Source organism: Garra rufa, chromosome 19, assembly GCF_049309525.1.
Source record: "Garra rufa chromosome 19, GarRuf1.0, whole genome shotgun sequence".
NCBI lineage: Eukaryota > Metazoa > Chordata > Actinopteri > Cypriniformes > Cyprinidae > Garra > Garra rufa.
In genome coordinates this window covers 27,373,526-27,385,394 of record NC_133379.1, presented here as the reverse complement: position 1 = coordinate 27,385,394, position 11,869 = coordinate 27,373,526, and the positions used below count along the sequence as shown (strand labels likewise).

At 36.4% G+C, this 11,869-nt stretch overlaps 1 protein-coding gene across 5 annotated transcripts in view; it reads left to right on the top strand.

The window, feature by feature from the left end:
• vav2 (vav 2 guanine nucleotide exchange factor) overlaps positions 1 to 11,869 on the top strand; it is a 231,250-nt gene continuing 219,381 nt past the window's right edge. For all 5 annotated transcript variants that reach the window (XM_073824153.1, XM_073824154.1, XM_073824151.1 and 2 more), the window contains exon 1: positions 1 to 1,012. In XM_073824153.1, the coding sequence (XP_073680254.1) occupies positions 809 to 1,012 (204 nt within the window). In that variant the 5' untranslated portion in view covers positions 1 to 808. The remainder of the gene's footprint in view (positions 1,013 to 11,869) is intronic.

Genomic DNA, 11,869 nt, shown 5'->3' with positions numbered 1-11,869 from the left:
GCCCGCACTCACGGCTCACGCGAGCGGAGAAATCAAAACACTTCAACCATCTACACTGAGATGAACTGAGAAACAACCGAGAAACCATCGCGGCTCAACGGACGACTTGTCCAGCACCAAAACCTTGTGGCGTTTCTCTTTCTGTGGAGGCGAAAGGAGCGGGACGAACAACACTTTTCGCGTTATAAACGCCAGAGTTTGTGCATTTGACTGAACGCTGTGATATTTCCCTCAAGAAGTTTTAAAAACAAGTTTGGACCGGATTCTGTTTGGAGTCGGACGTTATTGGACAGGCTTGTGAGGAGCTATCCACTGAAGAACATGGATTTATTCCTTATTTTATTGGTGAAACTTTGATAAACCGTCCGAAATTGCATGTAGCAGCTTTGCTGTCTTTCCCAGCATTTCTTGTTAAGGAAAATATCTATTGTAGTCCTGAGAGACACATTTTTTTGCTGTGACAGGACGCGTTCACAGAGCCAAATATGTCAGTTCATGATGAAGAAGAGGAAACTCATCTGATTCTCTGAGGGGAAAACACATCCAAATCATATTTTAACATCGTTCTGTATGTTACTTCTTCGAGCTTCATAATTGGATTGTTTCGTTATACAAAGTCTTCGTCGTTAAAAAAAAGTTGTCACGCTTATCGTATATCCTTCCCGTAATTGACCTTAGGCACTTTAGTGTCCTTTGGACTGAAGAGGAACTGGGATAATTTTCCCGTCAGCTTTATCTCCGTACGTGAGTTAGACTGCCAGGCATATAGTTTTGATCTCTGCCAATATTCTGCATCATTTCTGTCAACATGGAGGAGTGGAGACAGTGCGGTCGCTGGTTGATAGACTGTAAGGTTTTGCCCCCCAACCACCGGGTCGTTTGGCCCTCAGCGGTGGTGTTCGACCTGGCCCAGGCGCTCAGAGATGGGGTGCTCCTGTGCCAGATGCTGCACAATCTGTCTCCTGGATCCGTGGACCTAAAGCAGATCAACTTCAGGCCTCAGATGTCACAGGTAAGCTAATGTTCATGACTGTGTTTTTAATGGATGTATTTTAATGATATAGCATTGACAGCCGAAGAATGTGCAGTATTGTTTCCTTAGGTTGCCACTCTGATTTTTATCAACAGGGGTCGTTGTTGAGCATTAATGGCTGAGCAATTACAAATAGAACTGTCATAATCGATTAATCAAAAATGTTACCTGAACTACACATTTTGATGGTTAACAGTGTCACTTTAAGATGTCTTATTCTTGAAAGCTATTAAGTATCATTTTAGGCTTTCACAAACACACAAATGTCTTTTAAAATTTACTAAGATAACACCATGCAATAACAATTGAACATCCTTTTGTATCACTGTGCATATTGCAAAGAGTGTGCATAAAACAGATTATTTGAAAGTACGTTAAGTAAGCTGTGCAGGGTTTAAAGGTGAATGTTTAGGGTGGGCCAAGACTCTTATCTCTGTAAGCTAAACCAGGAAAAGGAGCAAGTTCTTCGCGGGTTACAGGAATTTGGCTTTGAGCCAGTGCTTTTTTTTTTTTTGAAGGAATGTGTGGCAAAGGCAGTTCCTACCCGTAAATGTGACGTGCCTGAGAAGCATGATGTAGCCATTTGTAAGTGTTGTGTTGTGTCTCAACTGTGTTGAGAGCTTTTAAACACACGTCCCACTGTCTCCCACCCCTTCAGCATGTCTTGTCAGTGTTGAATAGGGTTTCTGTCCAGAAATTAAACCCGTATGTCATGTAGTCTGCGTAACTGTGCTGTGTAGATTGAAATTTGCATTGGCGTCTACTTGTAAATACATGTAAAAACATGTAAATGAATCCTTATTTTATACACATTGGGTTTTGCTTCCAAATCTTTCACAGCTTTTAAATTACGGCAGAGATTTGCAGATTTATGGGTAGTTGGCAAATACTTTTGAGAGTGTGACATCATGCAGTATGATAGGAATTTGGCATGTTATGCAGTATGACAAGTTACACTTGAAAAAACTCGTTCAAACTTCATATCGCATATTGTTTTTTAACTATGCATGCAGCTTTTAAGTTTTTTTTTTTAAACTTCAGGTTGATGGCGCTTGTTTGTAGGGCTGCACTGTGTGACTTTGGCAGTATGACTGAATAATAATAATAGTAATAATACTTTTTTTTAAATGTATAATATTGTCATTGTAATATTTTACTGTAAAGCAAAAAATAATTACAGTACAACTGCAAAATTTAGTTTATGGACACTGAAAACACCAGATCATGAGCTGGTCGCATGTAAATGAACACAGTGCAGCACTTCACTCTGAAACATGCAGTACATATATTTATTTGATTTTATTTGGCCGTTTGCAATTTGATAATCACGCTAACACATTCACAAAGAATGTGTTTTTGATTTGAAGAGCACAAGATTCAGAAATGGGGGGAAAACGCATGCTCTCGAGACGTGTTTTATTTTTAATAAAGTTGAACTTTCATGTGCAAGACTCTGTAAAAAAAACACAAGACAATGGACAAATACATCCAACTAGTATGTGTTTACACTACCAGTCAAATGTTTTTGAACAGTAAGATTTGTAATGTTTTTTAAGGAAGTCTCTTCTGCTCACCAAGCTATTTGATCCAAAGTACAGCAAAAAAAATGTGAAAGATTTTTCTATTTCAAATAACTGTTTTCTATTTGAATATATATTCAAATGTAATTAATTCCTATGATTTCAAAGCTGAATTTTTAGCAACATTACTCCAGTCAAAAACTTTTGACTGGTAGTGTACATAGAAAAACAATGTAAAAGTAGCGAAGTGACATGGAAAAATGAGGACATGGAAAAGTCTCTAAGCCATATCATGATTTACCTTTTATTTTGGTTATTTGTGTAGCCCTAGGAATGTTTAAAATGGTGATTTAAATAGTGATTGGTTACAGGACTCTTATACACTCATCCTATAGGTTCATATGAATTTTGACTTGAAATCGTTATGTTGATGTAAGACAATCGATGACACACTGCCCTTATGCAAATGTTAATCTTTCTTTTCACAGCAAACTGTGACCAGATATATGCTCAGCAAAAACATAAAGAGTTTTTTGGTCTAAAATCATATGTTTTATACCTGTACAAATGTTGTCATATGATTATAGCTGTTTTACTCAGCACTTGTAGGCTTTTGTTTTAGCTGATATTTCTGAGGCAGTCATAGGGACCTTTGATCCTCCCACAACAGTAGCTTCCTCAGCATGGAAGGGTTTTGTGTGGAATTACGTTGTGACAAATTGGTTGAAAGGGAGATCTGGCAGCACAATGGAAGCTGTGATTTATACACAGCAAAGGTCACCGTGTGCTTTGATACACAGTGGTTGTTAATTTACTACCTCCATTAAATCAGGATGAAGTGATTATGTGGGCTGTTTGTGGTGGATGTTCATCGATACAGAAGCTTCTGCTGTTCTGCATGCTTCGCATGTTCCTTGTGCAGTAGGCCTTTTTAATAATCACATACGTGTTTGTTCGAGCCTGCTGATTGGCTGTCATTTATAAACAACTATTGTACCAGTAAAGTCTGGAAGGACAGCCTCAGGTGTCAGTTAACAGACAAGTGTTTCCGAAAAGATTTTTACTGAGCAAACATGTAGCTATTGTACCTGCAAAGAATGTTGTAATAACCAGTAAGTCCAAGTCCACGTGCCAGCTCTGAGAGAGAGATGCCTTTCCTTTCTTTCTGAGATAATAATTGCTTACATCACATGCACATGAATGTTTTATTTGTCTGTGGAGTGCAAGCATTTGCTCTCCTCTCAGTGGAACGAGTACTATTCAAATCAGTGCTTGTGTATTTTGCGAAGATGAATTCTTGTATCTGACAAAAAGGTTGTACAAAGATTAGGAGATTAGCGCTCCTAAAAATGAAAATGCAGCCATTATTTATTAGCATTAATGTTGTTCTAAACATGTAGTCTGCTTTTTTTGTAGGAAATATAAATGTTGATATTTTTTTTTAAGAATCTGTTTGCAGATTTCGATTTCCTTTCTAAGAACTATAATTGACAGTATTTACAAACAAAACCTATAAATTTTTTTATGCAAACAACTCACAAAATAACATGCTCTGTGACTGGAAAGAGGTAGAAATAACAATGAACTGAAACTGAGTTGCTGTACAACAAAACATGTTTTAAAGAGTGAATCATTTAGTCATTCTTTCAACTGATTCATTCAAAAACGAGGCAATTGACTGTGTTTATGAATTGGTTACTGAATCATTGACTCACTCGATTCGTTCAAAAATGTGGATTTATGCAGTTACGCAACACAATTTAATAAGATTAATGTTTTAAATATTTCTTGTACATACAAATAAGAAATGTTGGGAAAAAAGCAATGATAATTTTAAATATGAAACCAAAACACCAGTAGGTGGTAGCAAATGACTGTTTGAATGATCAAATCTTTTAGTCTTTTATTCAACAGATTCGTTCAAATGGCTGATTCGTTCAGAAACTAGGCAAGTGACTGTCTTTATAAATGGGTTACTGAATCATTGACTCATTTGATTTTTTCTAAAACGTGGATTCATTCAGTAACGTAACTTCGTCAGTTTTGCTCTGGCAGATTGGAACTATTTTCGTCAGCGAAAATGAGCAAAAACATTTAATATTGTGTCTAAAATGTAAGTCACTTACATTTGTGACTTGGGTTACTTATTTAAAAAAAGTAAAAGATATTTTCTTCTACTACTTTACTTTAAAAAAGTAATCTGATTACGTAACTTGTGTTGCTTGTAATGCTTTATCCCCAACACTGTCTATAACTTTCTGTTAGTGCTGTTGCGCTCATTTGTTTTGATTTCGCTACAAATCTCTTTCACACACTCACTTAGGCTGCGCAAGCTTCATCTGGCACTACATAAATACATTATCCAGTGTTTCCCCTACCATTATCTTAGGGGGGCGGCTCGCCCCCCCAACGGCACCTCCCGCCCCCCTTGAACGTCAAGTTCATTTTATTTTCGATATAGCGTCAGATCACAATAGAAGTCATTTAAGGTTATCTTTTCTATAGAACAGGTCTATACATTGTTCTTTTATTAAACAAACTAAATTGCCTTATGTTATTTATCTTATTTGCACGAAGACATGCCATTTCTGTTGCTACATGGTCGCGCGTTTACAATGCCTCTTCCGTAAAAACACGGACGGGATCGTGCACTCCATTCATAAAAATGGAATTTACTCTCTAGTGCGGAATGCCACGGAATTCGTTGATTTTTGGATTAATAAATCAAAAGTTGGTCTGTCACTTAATTCAAATCACGATATGGACTAGTGTCTGTGAAAACCGAAATGCAAAAAGACTGTTTTAATATGAATCTTGCATGATCCGTTTGCCTCTGTATGTATGAATGGCGGAGACGCGTTTTTTTTTTTATTTATTTTTTTTTTTTTTTACTACAGGCATACTGAAGCACGCGTGATACTCCCGCTAATTTTTGGCGTTTGCATCTCACATGAACAGATAAACTTAATCTCCAAAGCTGCTGTGAGTGTCACTTTTACCGTTTCATTTGAGAAAACTAGCATCATATCATACTGTACACACAGAAACTTCACGGCAACCTGTCAGAATAAAAGTACGGTTTAACATGAAACAACAATATTAGTCTTGTATTACTTTTGTACAGTATAATGTAGGTGTTTATATATTCCTATTTAAATAATTTACATAAAACAATAAATATGATAAAAAATAAATATTACAACAAGATTAATAACTTAATTGTAGAAAAAAATACTACAATTATTATTTAAACGTTTTAAACTGAATATAATTTTTCTTCCGTGTATTGATTTTAACGGTAAACCTCTGTTTGTTTGCCAAAAATGAAAAGGTTTATTTATTTTTCATTTGATTAAAAATAAATAAATGTTTATGCTTTCATTTGATTATCAGAAAAATCAAAACACATAAGAATTTCTTAAAAAAAAAAAATTGTAGAGCCCTATTGTTCAAAATGTTAAAATAGAGAGTTTTGGACTTATTTTTCACTGAAATAAATGTTTTCGTTATTACACAAAGTAGGCTAAAGTACCGGGGAAAAAAGTAACGTTGGCTACCGGCACCCCCCCCCATTCCAGTCCCTGGCTGGTCGATTGGTGCATCTCTACTTTTTTTTAGAAACCCAGAAAAAATTGTCTTAAAATATTCCATATAATTTATGCTGAATTTCATGCTGAAGCGATATGAAAAGTAGCTATTGTGAGAGACAGACTCAGAATGTCATGTCACGTTACCTGTTTTTGCCATTAGTGGTTTAAATGACAGCACGTAATCACTAAAAACAGCCACTGTATGGAAAGAACTTTGTAAAGATGCTTCAGATATTTCTCCTTTTTTGAGTCTTCTGGTTTTAAATAACATGAGTAAGTAGTGACCCAGTTTTTATTTTTGGATGAATTATCCCTTTATAATGATTGTGAAGTATGGATTGTTACTTACTGGTATTATGCATATTGTGTATTACACCACTTAGGTTGTTTTATTTGTTAATCAAGGCCTGTTCACACCAAGGACTATAAAGATAATGATAAAAATATAGTTCTAAAATTCATTCTCAATATTGAAGAACAGCAGAGTCCACACCACAGCTATAACGATAAAAACACAGAGAAACTATATCATTGGAATCATTTCAGAATAATTTTCCAGCTGATGAATGATAATCATCGACACCAAATCAGTATTTGTGTAGTTATCTCTATAGTTATAGTTCTTGGTATGAACAGGCTTTAATACTGTAATGTTAAACAGTTCTACATTTTGATAAAGTGTGGCCATGAACACAATACATTGAGGTGGATTTGAGGTCTCAGGAGGAGGGGCAGTTGTTTTCCTCTGGCTGTGTCTGACAGACGTAGCTTGGTGGGTTTTGATTTTTTTGAAGTCTGCATTGTTCTTATATTTCCCCCACTTTTATTTACCTCAGGTGGTTGGTAGCAACTAATACCGTAGGGATGATCAGGCGCCAGTAGTTAGAACTTGTGTATGTGTGTGTTTGCATGCAATACCTGTGTGTTTAGTCTTCACCACCTCTGGCTCGGCCCGGGGACTGTCTTGGGACTTCAGTCTTAACAGTGAGGTCTGGCCCCCTCTCTCTTCAGGGCTTTAGGGAATTCGCAATGTCTGTTGTTTCCTCTTAGAAAATACAGCCTGTCTTTCAGCACGTACACAGGGCAGAGAGAAAGAGAGACGAGTCATTGCTCACTGTAGCACTTTTTATGCATTTTATTGTACCCCCCATTTGCCTTTAACAGCCTATTCATTTTAGCTCTGTTTTTAGATACGTTCATTCTCATAACTCTTGTATTTCTGCAGGAAGGATAATGGGTTTCATCTTTGAAATTTCTCTCTGATTTATTACACATAACCACCCCCACTCTTTCTCTCTCGCTTGTGCTCGCTCCTTCAGCCACAATCTCATACAAGTTACTTTTGTTTTCAGACATTGACCACACTTCCTGGCCTCTGGCATCTGTTGGAGGTCTCTTTGTGCTAGATCCTGTTTCTTTTTTTTATTATTGTGGATTTGAGTGCCATTCCTTAAACAAGCTGAAAGAGCAGCATGAAGATTAAATACACTAGCAGAAAATATCACAATAAAAATGCATTCATAATAGAGAATATGGGCTTTGATGATTAAACTTTGAGACAAAAGTGAATAGAGATGTGGCATAATGGTAGGGTGAGCCGACAGGAGAAACAGGCATCACTACTTTTAGCTCTTAAACGAATGCTGAAAAGACCATCAGCCTGCCAGGATTAATTAAAAGGCATTTAAAGGGTTAGTTCACAAAAAAAAGGTAAAACAATCTAAAGAAGAATGTCAGAGGATTTCTTTATAAGCCAAGAGGAGACTGGTTTTCCTTTGATAAGAAGATAAAATAAGAATTCTTTCTGGATGCCACTCATTAACACAGAGACACATGGATCATGCAGGATTCATATTTAAATAGTCTTTTTTCGGCTTAATATTTACAGATACATAGATACATAGTCCATATCACAATTTGATTTAATTTGATGTCATACTTTTGATTAATTTTTCCAAACTTTGTCAAATTCCATGACATTCCGCATTATACAGTAAATTCCGTTTTTATGACTGGAGTCCTTTGCTCCTGTAAACAAATGTTGTTTTTTTACACTGATCGGCGCATGCGCATATGCAAAATCGATGTACTACGTCATCTACCCAGAGAAAAGTGATTTTTGCATTTTAAATAATATATATATATATATATTTTACAAAAACGCATCAATTCGCTACAGGAGGCCTTTATTCACCCCCCCTGAGCCATGTGAGGATGGATGCACTTTATTGGACTTGCTTTGGACTGTTGAAGAAAAACACCCACTCACTGCCATTATAAAGCATTGGAAGGGCAAGAATAATTTTTGATATAACTCCGATTGCATTCGAAAGAAGAAAGTCATATAACTAGGATGCCTTGAGGGTGAGTAAATAATTTTCATTTTTGGGTGAAATATCCCTTTAATTGTGATACTCAATTCACAAAACTTTATTATGCTGATTAGAGCCTAGCATTTCCATTTAGAAGGGAAGCTCCAAAATTCAGCCTTTCTGAGGCGGAGAAGTGAATGTGATGTGAGGTCAACCTTTCCGTCTCAATAGGTTAATTTAATCTATAAGCATGCCCTTTCTCTGAACTTTGACCCCTGGCAGCTAGGCGCAGGTAATTTCATCAATAGAGCTTGTTAGGGACACTTCCTGCTCTGTGCAGCTGTGACCATCTGCATTAGAGAAAGTGAAAAGGATTACAAACGAGTCAGAAATATGAGACTACTTAATTAAATTACAGTATACTCAAATCCACTTTATTTGCAGACAAAAGATGGGAGGTTAGAGAAATGCAATGCTGGTCTGTGGTTGCCAGAGCTTGATCTTTCATGTCTGTGTGCTTTTGTGATCCATTAGATCTGTTGGAATGTGTAGAACGTTTTACTCGCTTTATTAAGCAACAGAGAAAGAAGCAAGTTCACAAGGATTAAGCAAGACCTCACACCATGACCGGACATGTTTAGGTTTATGTTTAGCTCAGGCTTGACTGTATGTTTCAGCTTGATGGATTAATCTCATGAGAGGATATTAATGCAATTCATGGTAGCTCCGCTAGGCCAAATTGCTGTTGTTTAGAGGGCGGATCGTGTTGAAAAGCGCAAGATATATGAAACCTTTCAGAGGAATTCATATCCAAGAGCACAGCGGGAGGAAATGCAAGAGCATGGCGTGCAATCAACAGGATGCCTGCATAAGATTTATTTATTTCGTTTGTGATATTGCCGTAATAAAATTTCATAACAATGTTATACATAAGCAATGGCTTATCTTAATAGCTATAAAATTGGTGCCTAGGGAAGAGGAGTGATTATTGAGAGACTGAACAGTTGCGGTATGTTTCAGCAACTCTTGCAGTAAATCATTTCTCATTTTAATGTCCAGATCATTCAGTGGCCTTCGGATTCCGACGAAGTCCCTGCAGGGATGTGAGACTGCATCTCCATCACAAGTGACATTCTGCTCACAAAACGAGATATGAAGTAAAGAGAAACCCACACAGGGAGCTTATGTTCGTAAATGAGTCCCCATCTGTGAGCAGTTTGTTGTGGAATATTAACACTGATGAGCTGGGGAGTCAGTCCTGACTTTCAGAGCGCACTGAGCTGGGCACGAGTACACAGCGCCCAGAGGCTTTGAAGGGCGGTAAGGCACAACCAACAGATGGCTGTTTTTGACAGGCAGCATCTTCATACACCATCATCGTCTGTATATACTCCTTGCCAGTGTTCAACCTGTCTTTTCTCATTGTCTCATAGTCTCAAGCTCCTAAGCGTTCTTGATTCCTGCCTCAGGATGTTTAAGACATAGAAACTGTAGCTGTCAATGCTCAAAAGACTGTCTTTTTCCACACTCCCACGTTTCTCTTTTTTGATGCAGCCTATTGTGGTATTTTCTGAGGATTGATTTTTAGCTTCTGACTGGGGTGGAGATGATAACCATCAGTATGGTGTGGAGAGGAGAAGCAAACAGTCTTCTCCGTCTTCTCCAAGCACACTTCCTCTGAGCACTTCCTCCTGCCAGTCCCTCAGTGGATATGACGATAAGCTTCTTAATATTTTCTACTATCTCTACTTTGGAGATATGATTGTCTTTAGAGACCTGGTTCTTGTTTAGTAACATTTTAGGATGCACTGGGTTTTTTTCCCCACCAACACAAAGCTAACCAATATCCCATTACTGACCAGAATTGATCATATCTCATAAATGGGTTTGGAGCAGGAGGGAGAAATTGCAACATTAGAGAGTCCTGTAAAAGGCTGCTGTGTATTGATCTTATCCCCAGCTGGCGAGCTCATTAATCATGCAAACAGGAAGTTGTGTATCGTTTCCGCCCTTCCCCTTGTTGCTTCCCTGTGAGCAGATTCTGGATTAGTGGCAATCTGCTGTTAAACTGAGCTCAAAACAGAGAAAATTCAGTTATGTCAGCTAATATATGTGACCATGCACCACAAAACCAGTCATAAATATTTTGATATTGAGATTTATACATTATCTAAAGCAGTTAGGATAGGACTATATTTAACCGAGATACAGCTATTTGAAAATCTGGAATCTGAGGTTGCAAAAAAATCAAAATATTTAGAAAATCAAATTTAATGAAGTTCTTGGCAGTTAATATTACATGAGAGTTACTTAATATCGTAATAATTTTTGGCATAAAAGAAAAATCAAATTTAATAGTCAAAAATAGAAAAAAGGAAGATAAAAGAAGGAAATATTAAATGGAAACTTTTATTAAGCAGATTGTGGTCTGAAATAGTACTTTTTTATGAGTTGCCAGTACGTAATTGGTGAGTAATGAAACATTGCAGCTCAAGCTGCGGTTATTAAAGCATTTTTTGTTAACAAGAATATGATGGAGCGGTCTATCAGTGGGACCTGACTACTACAGTGAGATGATTTGCAGAAGATAAATAGTATTTACTTTGACAGTTAATTATTTGCAACCCTGTGCATTTTCTGTCAAAATAAAATGATGGTAATGGTTAATTATTCTGTTCCAAATTATGTTGGATCCTGTTCAATAATGTTTAGTAGAGATTTGTAGTGATCTGTCAGTCAAGATTAATCAGTAGATCAGCACTATTATAATCAGCGAGGCTCAGAATAAATCAGTTGTAATGTAGGAAATGTGGACAATGCAGACAGAATTGTGGAATCCAGATATAAAAATGAAATTTCTCTATATCGTGGATTGTCATGGAATTTGCCAGATTTTGGATGAATAAATGTAGGTCAGTACATTAAAATCCAAATGCGATATGGACAAGTGTCTGTGAATATTAAGCTGCAAAAGACTATTGAATCTCGGCAAATCTACTGTCATATACAAACAGAAACTGGAACCTGTCAAAAAAATGGTTTAACCTTAACAGTGACAGAAATATACAACTTAATGGAATTATCGTACTGCTACACTGTAAAAAACATGTTGCTGCTTTAAATTAAGTACAATTGACTTAGCTGTTTAAGTCATTTCAACTTAAATTACATTAAACTGTCTTTAAAAATTAGGAAATTGCTTAACTTATTTTGATGATTTAATGTAATATAAAAACACATGCTGTCATAACTTATTGGTCATATATTTTTTTTTTTTTTTTTTTTTTTTTTTTTTTTACAGTTTACTAATAAAATTGTTATAAAAACATTATTTTAAGGAATATTTACCAGGAAAGGTATTCATCATAATTTATTTGCCAGAAAACACAGTATTTCTGAAAAATAAAATAATAA